The sequence below is a fragment of the Petromyzon marinus genome, chromosome 56, assembly GCF_048934315.1.
Source record: "Petromyzon marinus isolate PM22_M1 ecotype Great Lakes invasive population chromosome 56, UKy_Petmar_22M1.pri1.0, whole genome shotgun sequence".
NCBI lineage: Eukaryota > Metazoa > Chordata > Hyperoartia > Petromyzontiformes > Petromyzontidae > Petromyzon > Petromyzon marinus.
This window is the reverse complement of record NC_133722.1, coordinates 10695003-10712632: the sequence shown is the minus strand read 5'-3', so window position 1 is coordinate 10712632 and position 17630 is coordinate 10695003. Positions and strand designations below refer to the sequence as shown.

The 17630-nt window shown below is 51.8% G+C and overlaps 1 protein-coding gene and 1 pseudogene across 2 annotated transcripts in view; one reads left to right on the top strand and one right to left on the bottom strand.

Annotated features, from left to right (window-relative positions):
• The window catches only part of LOC116954784 (integrin beta-1-B-like), a 43019-nt gene extending 37299 nt beyond the window's left edge, over positions 1-5720 (top strand). For both annotated transcript variants that reach the window (XM_032975589.2, XM_032975588.2), the window contains exon 16: positions 1714-5720. In XM_032975589.2, coding sequence (XP_032831480.1) covers positions 1714-1779 — 66 coding nt within the window. In that variant the 3' untranslated portion in view covers positions 1780-5720. The remainder of the gene's footprint in view (positions 1-1713) is intronic.
• An 11619-nt stretch (positions 5721-17339) lies between these two features.
• On the bottom strand, positions 17340-17429 carry LOC142905663 (U6 spliceosomal RNA; annotated as a pseudogene).
• Positions 17430-17630: the final 201 nt, after the last annotated feature.

Below are 17630 nucleotides of genomic sequence, written 5' to 3'. Positions count from 1 at the left end.
CCCAGCGCGTCACCGTCACGGCCCCCCGGGGGATTGCGGGCGTTTCGTGTCTTCTGCAGGGAATTACTTTGCACAGTGTCGAGCGCTTTCAGATGCGCTTCTGCGGCCATGTGGAACGCTGTTCCTTCCATTATTCGGAAGCCACTGGGAGCTAAGCACTTTTAAAACATCATCTAGAGTGAAAACTAATTTCTTTACAACTGCTTTTTGTGTTTAGTTTGTTGTCCTTCCCCCCGACACCTCTGATTAGCACGGTTGGCTATGTATGGTGCAAAAGAAGTTAAACATACATACACTGAACCACTCACCCTTTCACCCACTAACTCAACCATCGACACTGCATGTCACTACAACACACTCATCCATCCACCCACCCACTCACCACACTGCAGGTCACCTCACTTCTCTTTCCGCATCTTCCCTCGCACCGCTGCACCCTGGAATTCCCTCTTCCCATCATCATCACCGTCTCTTTCCCCCCAAGAAACGCATTACACTCTAACCTATTAACAACTTAGATAGTGATGTCTGTTGCTGGCCACTCGGCGTTTCGCAAATTCGAGCCTGTGCTCAGCAGCTGTTCTGAATGAAAAAAAACTCCCCACCTAAGATGGGGCATGGATACAACGGAATGAGACGATCCGGACACTGTTTTCTATATTGGATTGTGACCAAAAACATCGTCACATCCTTGATGTCACTTTCTGTGCTTTGTCCCCAACAACAAAGAGTGGCGACGCTTGAAGCCGCTTTGATGAGACGTGTGCGTAACCTTCGCTTACATCATTAAATGTTTTAAATACGTTCACGGTGAAAGGCAACCTATTATTATTTCACTGAACGTAAAAAGTTGTAAAACGCATCGGTTAATTCTTGAAAGTTATTGAGTTTGTTACGCGCGCAGCTTGGTGATGTCAGGCTGCCACGGTGGCAAGATGTTATCTCCCTCGCCTGGTATGCAGGGGGTCATGGGTTCGATCCTGGCGCTAACGCCTGTTGTATATTTGGAGTTTGAAGGTTCTTCTCCCTGTAGTCGCGTGGATTTTTCTCCGGGTCCTCCGTTTTTCCCTCCACATTTAGAATCAACATCACCACGCGTTCAGATTATTTGGCTGCTATAAATGTCCACGTGCTAAGCCACTTCGTTGAGCTGTCATTTGTGGCCAGGTCGCTTGTTAAAAAAAAAGAGCGAAATAGCTCAGTGGGCCTCACCTGGTAAAATAAAAATAGACATCACGCGGGGCATGATGGGACTTGCGTGTCACGATTATCGCAGCCGTGCCACCCAGTTGATCGTAATGCCGCCTTGTGTGCGCTCGTTAACGTGTACGTTTAAAAGAGGGTAAAGGCGCAGCCCTGCAATTGCTGTACCACGCCACCGCTGGCATAAGGTGCCTGAACGAGAGATGGCTCAAGCGAGAGGCCCCCTCTAGAGGCCACGTGGGGTCTACTCTTCCATCACTGGAAGAGGTGGGGAGTGACCCACACTTTACCCCACCGCACACGACTTGCCAATCCACTGTCTACCGCTGGGTGGACCGAGGCATGGGAGGGGTGGCGGGGGGGACACGGAGGAAACTCGCCACTTGTCGCCTCGCCACGGTCAGCATCCCCGCAAAGTTTAAAACTAAACACGAATGCCCCCTCCTTGTTTGTGCTGCCACCACCTCCACCCTCCTCCCCTACCACCCCCCGCCCCCTCAAAACTACCAGGGAGAGAATCCGATCTACAGGAGCGCCGTGACCACCGTGGTGAACCCCAAGTACGAAGGGAAGTGAGCGCTCGGACTCGGCGAGGCGGCGGGGCCCCTGGGACCGCTGGCCCTCTCGCCGACCGCTCCACCCTCCTCACTCTCTCCACCCCTCCCCCCCCGCCTCCCCGTGTTGAACTCATCCTCTCCCTTGTTACTTCAGAATCTGTAGTTAGACCGCAGGAGGAGTGAGCGAGTTACTTGGCTCTCTTGCTTGCTCCCCCTTCTCGTCGCTCTCTCCCTCATTCCTCCTGGCTGTCTCTCGCAACCCCTCCCCTTCCCCGTCCCCTCCCCTTCCCCTTTCTTCATCGTCCAACGCACGAACCTTCTCGCACGCTCACCTCTGACCTTTGGCCGCACCTTGTAGGCCGGGGTGCGTCCCACTCCCCGGCCGTGGAGATGTCCGTCGCTTCGCCCCCCCCCCCTCCCTTCCTATGCAACCGTCGTCGCTCGTAACGTCCGTTATGTGTTTTTTTTAAGAATCGTGTAAAATAATGAAAAAAATGACCACGCGCGGTTGTGGGTCAAGTCACCTGTAATGAACACTAGCGCACTGCTCAAGTGAGTTTCGTGCCACTTTCCCGCGGGCGTTTATTGGCTGCCAGGGTGATTTAAATGTTGTTTTTTTTAACACGTATCGGTGGGTTAGGACTTTTTGTTAAACGTTGAAGGTAAAGGTGCAGCCTTGCAGCGTGCCTGCTCGTGGCACTGCCGGCGGAAGTGGGCGTCCACTTAGAGACCTCCAGAGAGAGAATCTCCCCACCCCACACCCTGCCCCCTCTGTAGAGGCTTTTTGTTGGCCTACTCTTCCACACTGGACAGACGTCTTGCGAAGAGAGGGGGGGGGGAGGCTTTGGTAGGGTCAGTGAAGGGACTAGGCCAGCGTTGTTCACTGGAATGCTCCGTGGGCCACTGGCAGCCCCTGACGTGCGGCTTCCCGACAACCACACAACGAGTGACAACACCCCCCCCCCCCCCCCCATCATCATCGTCATCATAGCGCTGCTGCAGTCAAATCCAACAATGGTTTTAAACGTGTGGCGGCCCTCCTCACACTGATGATGCCTTCTCGGCGAAAGTGGGCCCTCCCTCCCGCCCCTCTGCAAAATTAGCGAAGAACACTGGTCTAGGCTCTTGGTCACCTTGTCGTGTGGCGGAGAGCGGGGGTGGGTGAACGAGATGGGGGGGGGGGGGGAGAGGTCTTGGCCGGGCTGTCGGGGACAGATCGCAGCACCTCTCGCTACCCCCGTGCGGGCAATGAGAGCGGAGTGATGCGCCAAAACCTTACAAAAATCCTTCCCCCTCCCCACCCCCAAGAAGGTAAATCGTTGCTTTTGAAATTACATTTTTACGTAAGCATTATTATTATTTAAGAAAGCCTGAGGCCAAAAAAAATAAAAATGGAAAATGCAATTGCTTGCTGTTTTATGTAAGCACGCCAAACGAAGTGAAATCCACGGGGTGGGTTTTGTGTTGCGAGTGCATCGTCGTCGTCGACGCCGCCGCTTGTGCTGCTGCTGCTGCTGATGCCATGCGCGTCGCGTGCACTAAGCCAGCATTCCCTTTTCACGGTGCCGAGCGGTGAGTAAGAATTCCCGTTGGGGTTGGCGGGGTGCGAGTGTGGCTGCGGCTGGCGGGCCATGACGGTGACGGAGACGCCCGTTCCGGCACGACCGACGAGACCTCGTCTTTGATTCCAGGGGTGTCGGCAGCCCGCCCGCGGTTAGACTAACGTACGTACTTTGAACCGTGCTGGTCGTAGGCGCTGGGAAAGGACAGCGAACGAAGACACGACAACAAGCGGTGTTGGGGGTGCACGCTCGTGTAGCCGTGACGATGGTCTCGGCCCGCTCGCCAAAGTGACTGCACAGAGCCCTCGTACGAATCGCGTGGTTTCAGCTCGGGCGTGAATCCCACCTCCCCGAGAATGTAACGGAGCCGTTCGCTCTGATTGCACCGCGACAAAACGCCTCGCTCGCAGCGCGCGCGTGAGAAGGTGGCGGCACTCGCCACCAACTTACCGTGGCGGGGGGGCGGGGGATGAGAGGCATTTGGACCGGACCTCAGAATTAGTTCTGCGTCGTCACCTTCCACGGAGTCCGTTGTCCGGTTTCCCGCGAGGAAGTGGATTTTTGCCCGTGGCAACGCCGCGGCTTAGAGCCGCGGTGACTTTCATCGGGGGGGATGTAAGGAAAAGAGGACGAGAGACGTGCATTGTAAAGAATCGTTATCCGCTCCGACGATCGTGCGCTCAACTATCTCGGCGTCTGCAGCTGCGGCTGCGGCAGGAGTTTCTATGGTTCGACTTTGGTCCCCTCAAGCCGAGCGACCAAGCTGCTAGATTTGTTTCATCCGGTTTGCAGGATTCTCGTGGCTCTGCTTCCGCGGCCGTGCCGCTACCGCTTCTGCGTAGCTCCCCGGCGTCTTGTAGCGTCGTATTCCTCCCCGCACCCCCCGCCGCCGCCGCATGTCGTTCCCACACAGTGCGCCGACGATCACGCTCGCACGTGCCGGGATTACTGATTATTCAATTGGCAGGACGCGGAGCGAAACGTCGGACTTGGTGACGGACGACACGCGGCGCGGCGGCGGAGGAGAGGGCTCCCGAGCGCTCGAGGAACTTTTGCCTTAATTCACGCCCCCCGGTGCATTATGGGGGAGGGGGCTTTAGGTTGGGTTCACACGGAGCCAGGTGGTGCGGGCGTGCTTGCGGTCGCAGTGTAACGCCGAGACCACCACCACCACCATCCTCGTCGCCGTCATCCCCCTGACGCTAATAAAATGAGTACAACATTGGGTGGCGTTACCGGTGGTCGTTTTATGGATGGGGTCTAGTCGACCCCACCCAAGCGCCCACCCCGCCATGGGAATGTGGAATTCTCACCGAGCCCTCGCCAGAAGATGAATCCTCTCCCTGCCTTGCTCGTGTTGACACGGGGAGCCCGCTCATCTCCAAGATGAAGGCGCAGCCCTGCAATAGCTTGCTCGTACAACTGCTGCAGGGACGACCTCAACTCGAGCAGGGGGAGGCGGTACTTTTCCACTCTGGCCAGACAAGTTTGGAATGGGTGCGAGTAGGGGGCGAACTTTAATTCGGAAGGGGTAAACCTCTGGACCCGCGTGGCTTCACGAATGCGATGTCTTAACGCTCACAGCGAATGCCGCCCCTGCCTGCCTCATCTCGGTGTGATGAACCCAGGTTTTGTTGTACAGTGTTTCCAGATGCAGTGTCTTAAGGTGACGTAAAGCATCGGAGCTCTACTGCCTTATCGATTTCTACTTGATACAATTTCATTCGTGCTTGACGATTACAATTTCCATGGTTGCCATCATTCCCACCCGACTTTGTGAATAACGCAAACCTTTTGTTTGCGACGTTGCATTTACTCTGGTTTAAGGTGTCTCATTGTGTGTGCGACTGTGCGTGTGTGGTTTTTAATTAACGAAAAAAAATATTTGCCAGGATGCTCGGCAAAAAAAAAATGCACGCCGCTGATTCGCATTGTAAGATTGTTATTTTGTTTTCACGAATTTACTGCTGGGGCTGCGTTCAGTGATGGGCCTCGAGCGCTCTGCAGTGGCGCTCCTACGCGGCTCTGATTGGACGGCGCCGAGCAACGGCATTGTGACGTCACGGACCTGCTCGGCCAATAAGCCCGCGTGTTGCGTGCGCGCGGGAAGGTTCGGCGCCTCCGATTGGCTGGCTTTCGACACGCGCCCACCGAGCCGTTGTGAGCGCGATGGTGCGCCCTGGGCTGCTCACGAAGCCGTGCAATGGAAAAGCGCCCTGGAGCGCGCTGCCCAACTGAACGCCCCCCCCCCCCCCACATCCCACCCCCCACGTTGTTCACGCAAGCCCACGCAGTCCTAGTAACGTACTGTAACACATGAAAGGTTTTCTTTTTTGGATTATTTAATAAGGAAAAGAAAGTAACGTGAATAATAAAATTGACTTTTTTGTAAACACAACTTGGTCGCCTTGCGTCGTGCTCCATCGTCGGTGTATGGAGCGGTGGCGCAGTGGCGAGCGCACCGCAAATGTGCATCCAGCCACCTGACTTTGACTCTCGCCTAAGGCCGACAGCAGTGGTGAGCAATGCTGCGGCCCTCCCCGAGGTCGCTTCAACCTTAAATGGGTATCTGGTGGGTGCCTGGTGCGGCGTGTAGACGTTGCTTACCTGGGAGGCAAAGGCGGCCGGGCGTGCTGCTGGCCGTCACGGATGCTTTGTAACAATGGGCGAGCCAAGTCTGGTCCAGTCCCGGCCACTCCACCAAATCGCACTGACGGGGACCAGCGTGGTGAATTATGGTCAAACACTCCTCGTGCTCGACATGGCTTGGGAAAGCCTTCAACCTAACAGTGAATTGGCAAGACGATATAAGTTATATTTAATTACTGAAGGCAACTGCATCTGAAGAAGATGCTGTACAAAAAGCCACGTGTGACAGCTGGACATCTGTAAAAAAAAAGAGCCTTATAGCTCATCGGGTCCTGCAGTATAAATACATTTTCTGATACAGCACCAATGAAACCGCTGCATGATTCACACGCAACACAGAGGCACGTAGAGATTCGGATGCTTTCGTCCAATTATTGATACGTGTGGAAGGGGGAAATACCATCCCTATTGTGAGGTCTGCGGGTCTCTGTAGGACTGTGGCTATCTAAGACTCGGGATCTTTATTTAGACTGCAGAGGAATCCGATGAGCTATGGAGCTTTAGTTTGACAGATGTCCAATTTGGGCGGGTCAGCAAGTTACATCACTGCTACTCGTCTGTGCTGTCTCTTCGTGAGTGCAATTGTCATTGTGGCAAAATTCCATCCGCCACTCACATCACATGCTATTGAATACCATGGGTCTGTGTGTGTGAGTCGGTGTGAGAGTTGAACTCTCTAAATGGGCCAGCGGTCAAGCGACATCTGCCACTCACACCACCACCACCACCAACCCTTTCCCCAGTACGCGCGGCTTGCAGGGGTGCAAATAAAATCCAGATCTGTTCACTCAAGACGCCATCCGATTAGCACGGTTGGCTACGTACGGTGCGAAAGAAGTTCAACACATACATCGACACACGGAGTTAATACACGCTCGCCAATGTGTAAACGTACATTTGTATTAACCTCGAATATCCTCTTGTCTGTTTATCTAAATGCTGTAGTTGCATCTTTATCCGGGTGGTGGTTGCTACGCACGTGGTCTGTACCAACAGTGTCAAGATCCACCTCTGTAGGAGGCTCGGGAAGGACGTTGCTACTGGACACTTGAAGGCAGTCGCCCTCCAACAATAACTCCCTACCACGCGTGGACTCCCTGCCACGTGTGTGGTTTTATTTGCCGCACGAAACTCTGCCACGTGCGGATGCCCTGCTACGTTCACACTCCCCCTGCCACCATGCCTCTCTATAACTCCCTACCACGTGCGGATGCCCTGCCGTGGTCCGTCTGCCCACAGAGTTTATTGTTGCAGCGTGCGGGACGGACACCCCCCCCCCGACCCGGCCCCCCTTGCCCCACGGGGCAGCTGCCATGGATGGAGACGGCCACCAGGGGGCGCCGCGCTACCGGCGAGCAGCGAGCTGTGAACGACCTCCCGCCACCCAGCGGTGGAGAGGCGTTAACCACCTCGCCTGGTGTGCAGGAGGTCGTGGGCTCGATCCCTCGCCTGACCACGCCTGCTGCTGCTGCTGCTGTGTATTTGGAGTCTGCGCGTCTCTCTCTCCCCGTGGTCGCGTGGATTTGTCTCCGGCACCTCCGGTGTTTCGCTCCACATTCAGAAGCGTGCCCTTCCAGGGTTTATTTGGCTGCGATACATTTCCACGATGATGATGATGAGCCACTTCGTTGGGCTGTCATTTTTGATAGCCAGGTCGCTTCTGACAAAAGAGCCAAAATTGCTCAGTGGGCCTTGCTTGGTAAAATATAAAAAAACATTTTATAGAGTCGAGAGGCCGCGGGTCACAATGGGCCGTGTGGGGGGGGCAGGCACACGCATCGCCGCTGGTGCCAGCTCCGATGTTTTCCCTCTAGATCTGGAGATCGTGTTTATTGAATGAACGTTATTATTTATTATTCCCATCTACAACATTTCTGAGTGTTTGGTCATAGTTGTCACATACACGAGTGCTTGACACGTGTCTTGAGTTTTGAGCAAGGTTATTATCAGAGCTGGGCAGTGGCGCTTTAAGCTCCTCACGGATGGATTAAAAAAAAAACTCCATAGCTCTGCTGCCGTGTTTCCTGGCCACATCGCCCCGCGTGAAAGAGTCGGCCAACCCACACTCGCCCTGCAGAGTGGGGGGTCTCTGTAGAGCCCCCCTCGAGCGGGGAGACCCATCGACAGCCGCGAGTCTGCAGTTTGCCTGGCAGTAGCAGCAGCAGCAGCACCCTTAACATTTAACCCGTGACCTCCTGACCTTTAATGAACGCTGCCCTATCGCAGTGGCCAGCGGAATGTGCCGAGTGGTGTTGTGTGGCGGGGGCTGCGGCTTTGCCGATGAGCGTTAAAAAAACCGAGCAACCAAAACCTCCAGAGACGTCTTGTGCAGGAATGGCGTTCGCGATGTCCCGTGGGGTCCATCGGCCTCTTCTTGGCTGCTTGTGACGTCAGCGACGGTCGTCGGAAATTGCCCCCCCCTACCACCCCCCCCTACCCTCCCCCCACAGACCCCCCCCCACCACCCCCCTACCCTCCCCCCCACAGACCCCCCCTACCCTCCCCCCCACAGACCCCCCCCACCACCCCTACCCTCCCCCCCACAGCCCACAGACCCCCCCCCACCACCCCCCTATCACCCCCCCCACAGACCCCCCCCAACACCCCCCTACCACCCCCCTATCCTCCCCCCCACAGACCCCCCCCTAACACCCCCCTACCACCCCCTCCTACCACCCCCCCTACCACCCCCCCTACCCTCCCGCCCACAGACCCCCCCCCCCCCCGGCTATGTTGGTGAGCAAGTTCCCAACCACGGAGCCGTTTCTCCGTCTGCGTGACATTTGACAAAGCCCCCACCCCCCAACACGGCCGCTTCTTGGTCGCGTTCCCATTGGTGACTGCAAATCACATTTGCAGAGTAATAATAATAATAGTTCATAGTATTTCGTTTCCATCATCGATGTTGTGGTTTTAATTGTTTTATTTTATTTGGTAACGCTCTTGCAGCCTACACTTGAGTTAAGTGTAAAAAAATAATTACCAAAAACTGAACACTGCAACTGGGTGGTGGTGGTGGTGTTTGGTGGTGGTGGCTGCTCCACTGCACATGACTGCCTCAAGTAGCATCGTGGAGGCAGCAGCAGCGAGGGGTTGGTGGATCACACACAGATGATGTGAAATTCCTCTTCCCGTGGACGTTGAGGAGTTTTTTTTTTTAACGAAACTATTTTAAACTATAAACATTTTATTTTATTTTACCCGGTAAGGCCCACTGAGCTATGTAGCTCTTTTCAGAAGCGAGCTGCCTATCACAAATGATAGCTCAACGAAGTGGCTTATCGTGTGGATATTTATAGCAGCCAAATACTTTAAACGCGTGATGTTGATTCTAAATGTCCACGCGACCACGGCGAGAGAGACACACAAACTCTAAACATACACGAGTCAAGGTCGGGATCGACCCCACGACCTCCTGTATATCAGGCGAGGTCGCTAACACCGTGGTGCCCTGATTTGCCAGGAGAAAGTGGTACAGCAAGTGTGGACTCATCTCTGTTTATTCCGTCTGTACGGCGGGGATAGAGTGTTCACCCCTTGCACAAGGTGTGGGTTTTCTCCCGAGACTCCGGTTTCCTCCGTGGGCGTGTATAACAAACACGGCTCGTCATTCGTGTGGCTGAAAACATCTTAAATTAAAAGTCAATTACGCAGCAGGACTCTCCTGAAATAAATATATTTTACATATACAGGGATGGCTCAAAAGTCAGGACACAAAGGCATATTTAATTTAGTTTAACAAATGTTCAGAATGACTTCCATTGACAGATGCAGGACTGAAAATAATAATAATTAAGATTAATCTACGGGCCTAATCTTTGCACATGCATACATTTTTATGTTAGGTCTAAACAAAAATATATTAATCATTCAGGGGTAAGGTTCATCGCGTTTTGTGAATACGACGGATGTGAGGTGACCCCTCCCAACACAGGAAGAAGGAAAAACAAATATATAAATATCATGAATGATAATTATAGATAATAATTAATAAAAATATGAAAAATAAGAATAGGTTTTACCCTTTGTGGCAATAAAACAGGTGTTAAGATATTCTTGTTTCTTTCGGTAAAGTCACGTAGAAGGGAAACAATAAAATAATTTTCTTGCTGTGGGTTTCACACATGATGATGATTGCTAGTGTTGCAGTCGAAACGTCGTGAGAATTTTATTTTTTTATTTTTTTATTTTGTATTCTTTTATTGTTTCCCTTCTACGTGACTTTACCGAAAGAACCAAGAATATGAATCCCTGCAGTCACGAAAGCTTTAAATCAAAATTTAGGTGTTAAGATGTTCAAACACCAAATAGTTACCTTTTGCGAGGAATACATTCTGTTATAATCACACAGTACTTGTGGTGAACATGCAAACAAAACATGCTCTGATAATTATCAGAGCATATCAGAGCATGTTTTATCTTAGCTTCACTTAACCTTGGAAAATTTCCAAGGTTAAGTGAAGCTAAGATAAAGGAAAGTCTCTTTGTTGGTCCTCAGATTCGTGAACTCCTCTGAGATGATGCATTTGACAGTGCACTGCGTGGCAAGGAAAAGACGGCATGGAAAGCCTTCCAGTTAGTGGCAACAAATTTTCTCGGAAACAACAAGGCAGACAACTACAGGGAGTTGGTGGAAAACCTCCTCAAGGCATTCAAAAGCCTTGGTTGCAACATGTCACTCAAGATACATTTTTTTGCCCTCTCATCTCGTGTATTTCCCACCGAACTGCGGAGCAGCGAGCGACAAGCATGGCGAGCGATTTTACCCGGACATTGCGACAATGGAGAGACGATATCAGGGCAAATGGAGCCCATCAATGCTCGCAGACTATTGCTGGACAGTGACGAGATGCTCAATTTAATGAATACAAGCCAAGAAGTGCCGAGTAGTCACTAAATAAAGACTAAACTATGTACTTGTCTCGGCCTCGCTGTGCGCTGCGTTGCACCACTATCCGAATAGTTAACCTCGCATTCAATAAACTTTCAGAGCCAGGGTGAATGAATAGAACGAGGTAAAACTGATGGAAAAACACAGCACAAAATACAGCATCTGTTAATGCTTGCAATATCGATACAATTAATGAACACAAGGCGCATCATAACATTGTCTTAGATAACATGAATCTGGACCAGGCACCTACATTAGCACTGAATAGCCATACAACAAGAAAATAAGCTGTGTTAAAGAAGGTAACTTTGTGTAATCACCACACTACAGCCTAAATGTACAGTGCTGCACATAACACTCAACTGTGGATGAGATACTTCTTCATCTTGCTCTCAAGATCGCATTAAAGTTACATTGACACAAGTCCGGCTTGACTTATCCAACTACAATAACATTCACAATAATGCAAGTGACAAGCTTCGTTGTTAATTAGGCCTCATTCATCATCATTTAACAGCATCATAAAGGCATTTACAGCATTATAACATCAATCGTAACATAACAGCATTCCCAGTGTTTAAGAACATAAACGAACTTACATCTCAACATCTCAACACCTCTTTCATTGCCAGAAATGGTAAAACCTATTCTTAATTTTCATAGTTTGTTACTGGCAAAAAAGGTTCCTTGAAATACAGGGCGGCCGCCTCTGGGCTCTGGAGGACCGCCTGGGGAAGATTCCAGGCCACGCGTTGACGACGCTGGCGGACAAGTGGGAGGGAGACTCTTTGACGTTCTGAAGATATTGACATCACATTCGTTATCACAGTCACAGTGTCATTACTCTCTGTTATTTTTCCATTAGAAACGAGTCCTATATACGTGTTAACATTTTTTTGAAGCACTTTAATTATAAAATATTTACTTAAAGAATATAAACTATGAAGGCGTTTTATAATGCCATGTGTTAGAATAAATGGCTTTAACCCGACGAGTCCTGACTTTTGGGCCCAAATACATCCAGGGCCCCTTTTTCCGAGGCAATTAGCGCTTGATAGATAATCGAGTCACTACAAGCTCTCTTTTTTGATGACGTTGGCACCTTGGGCTAAATCCGTCTTCCGAGTCATCACACGGAGCTCCCGGAGGATGCCGAATCTCCCTGCGGAAAAATCAAATTCGCGCGAATTCTGAACGTGCAAGATGTTGACTACCTCGCCTGGTGTACAGGAGGTCGTGAGTTCGATCCCGACCCTGACGCCTGCTGCTGTATATTTGGAGTTTGCGGTGTCTCTCTCTCTCTCATCATCACCACGGTGGCTAGGAGATGTTAACTACCTCGCCTGGTACGCAGGAAGTCGTGGTTTCGATCACGATCCTGACGCCTTCTGCTGTACATTTGGAGTTTGCGTGTCTCTCTCTCTCTCTCCCTGTAGTCGCGTGGATTTTTCTGGGGGTCCTCCGGGTCTCCCTTCACGTTTAGACTCGGAGCTTGTTCCGAGCGTTTGGCCGCTGTCAGTGTCCACGTGACGATGGTGGGCCACTACGTCGAGCTGCCACTTGCTGTGGTGGTGGCGGTGGTGGTGGTGGTGGCCACGTCGCTTCTGGGAAAGAGCTACGCAGCTTAGTGGGCCTTACCTGGTGAAATAAAAAAAATAGTTGATAGTTCAGTTTTTAGTTTGTAGGAGGTGTTGCTTGCCTATACGTTGTAGAAGGCGGCGCATTGAGTGCACGGCGTTCGCACGCCGGGTTGACTCGCATGGGTAGATTCCTATGAATGCTGAACTTCTTTCGCACCGTACGTAGCCAACCATGCTAAGCGGAGGTGCGGTGGAAGGACACCAACACGAAACACGAAAGGCAATTCTAAAGAAATGCGTTTTCAAATCGATTATTTAAAAGCGCAAAGCTCCAGTGGCTTCCACATATTAATGATGATTTGTGTTACTCGCGTTTGCAACACGAGGCCACGTGTGTCTCTGCGGTGATTGTGTGACGTGTGCCGCGCGTGTGACGAGTTGCTGACGACTCACGTGGTGGGCATTTGGTGGCCACGTGTCCACATCGCACCTGGGTCAGCCAGGTCGGGGTCAGCCAGGTCGGGGTCAGCCAGGTCGGGGTCAGCCACGTCACACACGCACGCACGAGTCGTGACTCGCAGTGTGTTACAGAGTAGGTTGCGTGTGTGTCCAGTGTTTGTGAGTGAGTGAGTGTGAGTGTGTATTTGTGAGTGTGTGAGTGAGTGTGTATTTGTGAGTGTGTAAGTGTGTGTGAGTGTGTATTTGTGAGTGTGTGTATTTAGGAGTGTGTGAGTGTGTGAGTGAGTGTGTATTTGTGAGTGTGTAAGTGTGTGTGAGTGTGTAAGTGTGTGTGTGAGTGTGTGTGTGTATTTGTGAGTGTGAGTGTGTGCGTGTATTTGTGAGTGTGTAGTGTGTGTGAGTGTGTATTTGTTAGTGTGTGTATTTATGAGTGTGTGAGGGAGTGTGTGTGTATTTTTGAGTGTGTGAGTGTGTGTGTATTTGTGAGTGTGTAAGTGTGTGAGTGTGTATTTGTGAGTATGTGTATTTATGAGTGTGTGAGGGAGTGTGTGTGTGTATTTGTGAGTGTTTGAGTATGAGTGAGTGTGTGTGAGTGTGTGTGTGTATTTGTGAGTGTGTGAGTGTATTTTTGAGTGTGTAGTGTGTGTGAGTGTGTATTTGTGAGTGTGTGTATTTTTTAGTGTGTGAGGTGTGAGTGTTTGTGAGTGTGTATGTGCATTTGTGAGTGTGTGTGTATTTATGAGTGTGTAAGTGTGTGAGTGTGTATTTGTGAGTGTGTGTATTTATGAGTGTGTGCGTGTGTGTGAGGGAGTGTGTGTGTATTTGTGAGTGTGTGAGTGTTTGTGAGTGTGTGTGTTTGTGAGTGTGTGTGGTTGCTGGCTTGTGTGGAGCGGTAGTGTAGTGGTTAGCGCTACGCTGCGCTATGAACCCCGGCGACCCGGGTTCGATTTCCGCTCATGGCCAACACCGGTGACGATTATCTGAACTGGTCCTGAGCCTCCCCTATTTCGACTCAGCCTCAACCGAGTGCCGAGTGCGGTGTGTAAACATCGCCACTGGGGAGACAAAGGCGGCCGGGTGTGGTGCTGGACACCCACCCCCTCGTGTGCCGTGCCGGCCTTCGTAGGTGCTGCTACTCGCTAACAGCACTTGCCCAAATAGTCTGTTGAAGCTACATGGGGGATCTTTGTGTGATTGTGTGCGCACATGCATTTGGAATGCGCACTCCCACAATCACGTTCCTCGAATCCCCCTGACTCGGCACACGTGTCAAGCATATCTCTGGTATGTGTGTGTATGTGAAGTGTGTGTGTATGTAGAGTGTGTATATAAAGTGTGTGTATATATAAAGTGTGTGTGTGTATGTAGAGTGTGTGTGTGTGTAAGTAAAGTGTGTGTGTATGTAGAGTGTGTGTGTATATAAAGTGTGTGTGTGTATGTAGAGTGTGTGTGTATGTAAAGTGTATGTATGTAGAGTGTGTGTGTATGTGTATGTTGAGTGTGTGTATGTGTATGTAGAGTGTGTGTGTATGTAGAGTGTGTGTGTATGTAGAGTGTGTGTGTATGTAAAGTGTGTGTGTGTATGTAGAGTGTGTGTGTGTATGTAGAGTGTGTGTGTGTATATATATAAAGTGTGTGTGTGTATGTAAAGTGTGTGTGTGTATGTAAAGTGTGTGTGTGTATGTAGAGTGTGTGTGTATGTGTATGTAGAGTGTGTGTATGTGTATGTAGAGTGTGTGTGTGTATGTAGAGTGTGTGTGTATGTAGAGTGTGTGTATGTAGAGTGTGTGTGTGTGTGTATATAGAGTGTGTGTGTGTATGTAGAGTGTGTGTGTATGTAAAGTGTGTGTGGATGTAGAGTGTGTGTATGTAGTGTGTGTGTATGTAAAGTGTGTGTATGTAGAGTGTATGTGTATGTAGAGTGTGTGTGTGTGTATGTAGAGTGTGTGCGCGTGTGTGTATGTAAAGTGTGTGTGTGGGGAGCGGTGGCGCAATGGTTAGCGCACTGCACTACGCCCCCCCCCCACGATGACCAGAGCTCACGGTCAGTGACGATTATCTGAACCAGTCCTGATCCACCCCCTAGGTCGACTCAGCCATAAACGAGTACCTTGGTTCGTGGTGTAAACATCGCCACTCGGGAGACAAAGGCGGCCGGGCGCGGGTGCTGGCCACCCGCCCCCTCGCGGGCCGTGCTGGCCTTCGTAGGTGCTGCTCGCTAACAGCACTTGCCCCAAAAGTATGCAGAGGCTACACGGGGGATCTTTGCCTTCCTGAGCACTCCCCAACCAGTCATTCCCCACATCCTTTCCCATCACCCCCACATCCCATTCCCCTCCCGCTCCCTGCCTCCCCCGTAAGCCCGCGGCTCCCCCGGTACAGATCCTCTTTGTAAAGGGGGTAACCCCCCCCCTCTCTCACCCCGTGTACCCCTCGCGACCTTCCGTCACGGGGCCTGTGCCCTCATTAACCCCCCACGTAGTCCCCGTGTCCCCGTGTCCCACGTGAACGTGTCCCCGTGTCCCCGTGTCCCACGTATCCCACGTGTCCCCGTGTCCCACGTGAACGTGTCCCCGTGTCCCCGTGTCCCACGTCCCCATGTCCCCGTGTCCCCGTGTCCTACGTGAACGTGTCCCCGTGTCCCACGTGTCCCCGTGTCCCCGTGTCGGAGTGACGATTATTTAAGCCGGTCCTGGGCCTCTTCGAGGTCGACTCAGCCTCAAATGACTACCTGGCGCGGTGTTTAATCATCGCCACTGGGGAGACAAAGGCGGCCGGGCGTGGGTGCTGGACACCCATCCCCTCGTGTGCCACAGTGCCGGCCTTCATAGGCGCTGCTACTCGCTCACAGCACTTGCCCCCAAATTATGTCGGGGCTATACCGTGGGGGGGGGGTATGGCCTTTGTATTTGTCTGCAGGCGAGCGCTTGTTTAATTAACTGAGACTCAAAACAACAATCGACTCTTATCTCGGTAAATAATTATATAACGGATATGTAAATGGAGATGTACGCGTGAGTGGTGATTATATAATTATATAATCCCTTCCCAGCGAGGGGAGCCTCAGGGAGTCTCGCGAGGCTCCATCCCAACATCTCCCATAGCTCCATCACTCCTCGCATATCTCTCCCACTCTCTCTGTCTCCCTGACCACACACATGCCGGTGATGTGCGGAGCGTCTTCTTCGAACGTTGGGGGGCCGGACAAGCCCCCCTCTGTACCAGCGTGGACGGCACCCCACGTGTTCACCTTCTGACGCGCTCGCTCGTCACCGTGGCGTGCGCGATCACCACCACCACCACGTGGCTTTTATTTCGTGTTGTGCGCGGCGCCACAGCACGTGGATGTAGAGTGTTTGTTGTTTATTTGTGTTGCTGGTGACTTTGTGTGTTTGGTATCGGAACCGCCTCCAGTGCTGTTGCTGCTGGCGACAATAAAATTTGTTTAAAAGTCAAAGTCTCTTCGCCTTTTCCCACCGCTCTCGCTCCCTCTTAGTCCTTCATCTTTCTCTCTCCTCTCTCTCCATGCATCGCTCCCTCTTCCCATTTAGAAACCTGCGTGGAGTTGGCTGCTATAAATGTCCACGTGATTAGCCAACTTCGTTGAGCTTTCATTTGTGGCCAGGTCGCTTCTGAAACAATCAGCTAATAGCTCAGTGTTGTGGCTTGGCTCTCGAACACACAACCGGCGTGTGCTGTGCTCGTGACGAATTGGCACGTTCTGTTTACGTGACAACCCTTACTAGTTGGCTGTGTCGGGTGGTGGCGGATTTACCCATGATAGTTTAGTTTTATGTGTATATATTTTCGTGATTTGCTTCCGGTTCCTATACTTTGCACTGCTGACGTGTTTTTGTTGCTGTTTGTCGTACTGTTCTGACCCGCCCCTACTCGACATCTGTGACGAAGAGCTTTAGAGATAATCGGATTCCTCCACTCTCAATGAATATTCTCATTCTGACACAAATCTTAATTTTCTGTCTCCATCTCCCGCCTTCCTCTATCCATTCCCTTTGATCTCTCCCCCTCTCTCTCTATCTCTGGCTCTCTCCCCCGTCTCTCTCTCCCCAATCTCTCCCCCGTCTCTGTCTCCCCCATCTCTCCCCGTCTCTCTCTCTCCCATCTCTCCCCCGTCTCTCTCTCCCCCATCTCTCCCCAGTCTCTCTCTCCCCCATCTCTCCCCCGTCTCTCTCTCCCCCATCTCTCCCCCGTCTCTCTCTCCCCAATCTCTCCCGCGTCTCTTCCTCTCCCCCGTCTCTCTCTCTCCCCCATATCTCTCCCCCGTCTCTCCCTCTCTCCCCCGTCTCTCTCTCCCCAATCTCTCTCCCACGTCTCTTCCTCTCCCCCGTCTCTCTACCCCATCTCTCCCCCGTCTCTCCCTCTCTCCCCCGTCTCTCTCTCCCCAATCTCTCTCCCACATCTCTTCCTCTCCCCCGTCTCTCTCGAATTTGCGTGTCATCCTTGCTCAGGGGCCATGCTAATCTTCTCTGTATCGTTCCAATTTTAGTTTATGTACTGCCGGAGCAACCCCGTCTCTTCCTCTCCCCCGTCTCTCTCCCCCATCTCTCCCCCGTCTCTCTCTCCCCCATCTCTCTCTCCCCCATCTCTTCCTCTCTCCCCCGTCTCTCTCCCCCATCTCTCCCCCGTCTCTCTCTCCCCCATCTCTCTCCCCCATCTCTCCCCCGTCTCTCTCTCCCCCATCTTTTCCTCTCTCCCCCGTATCTCTCAC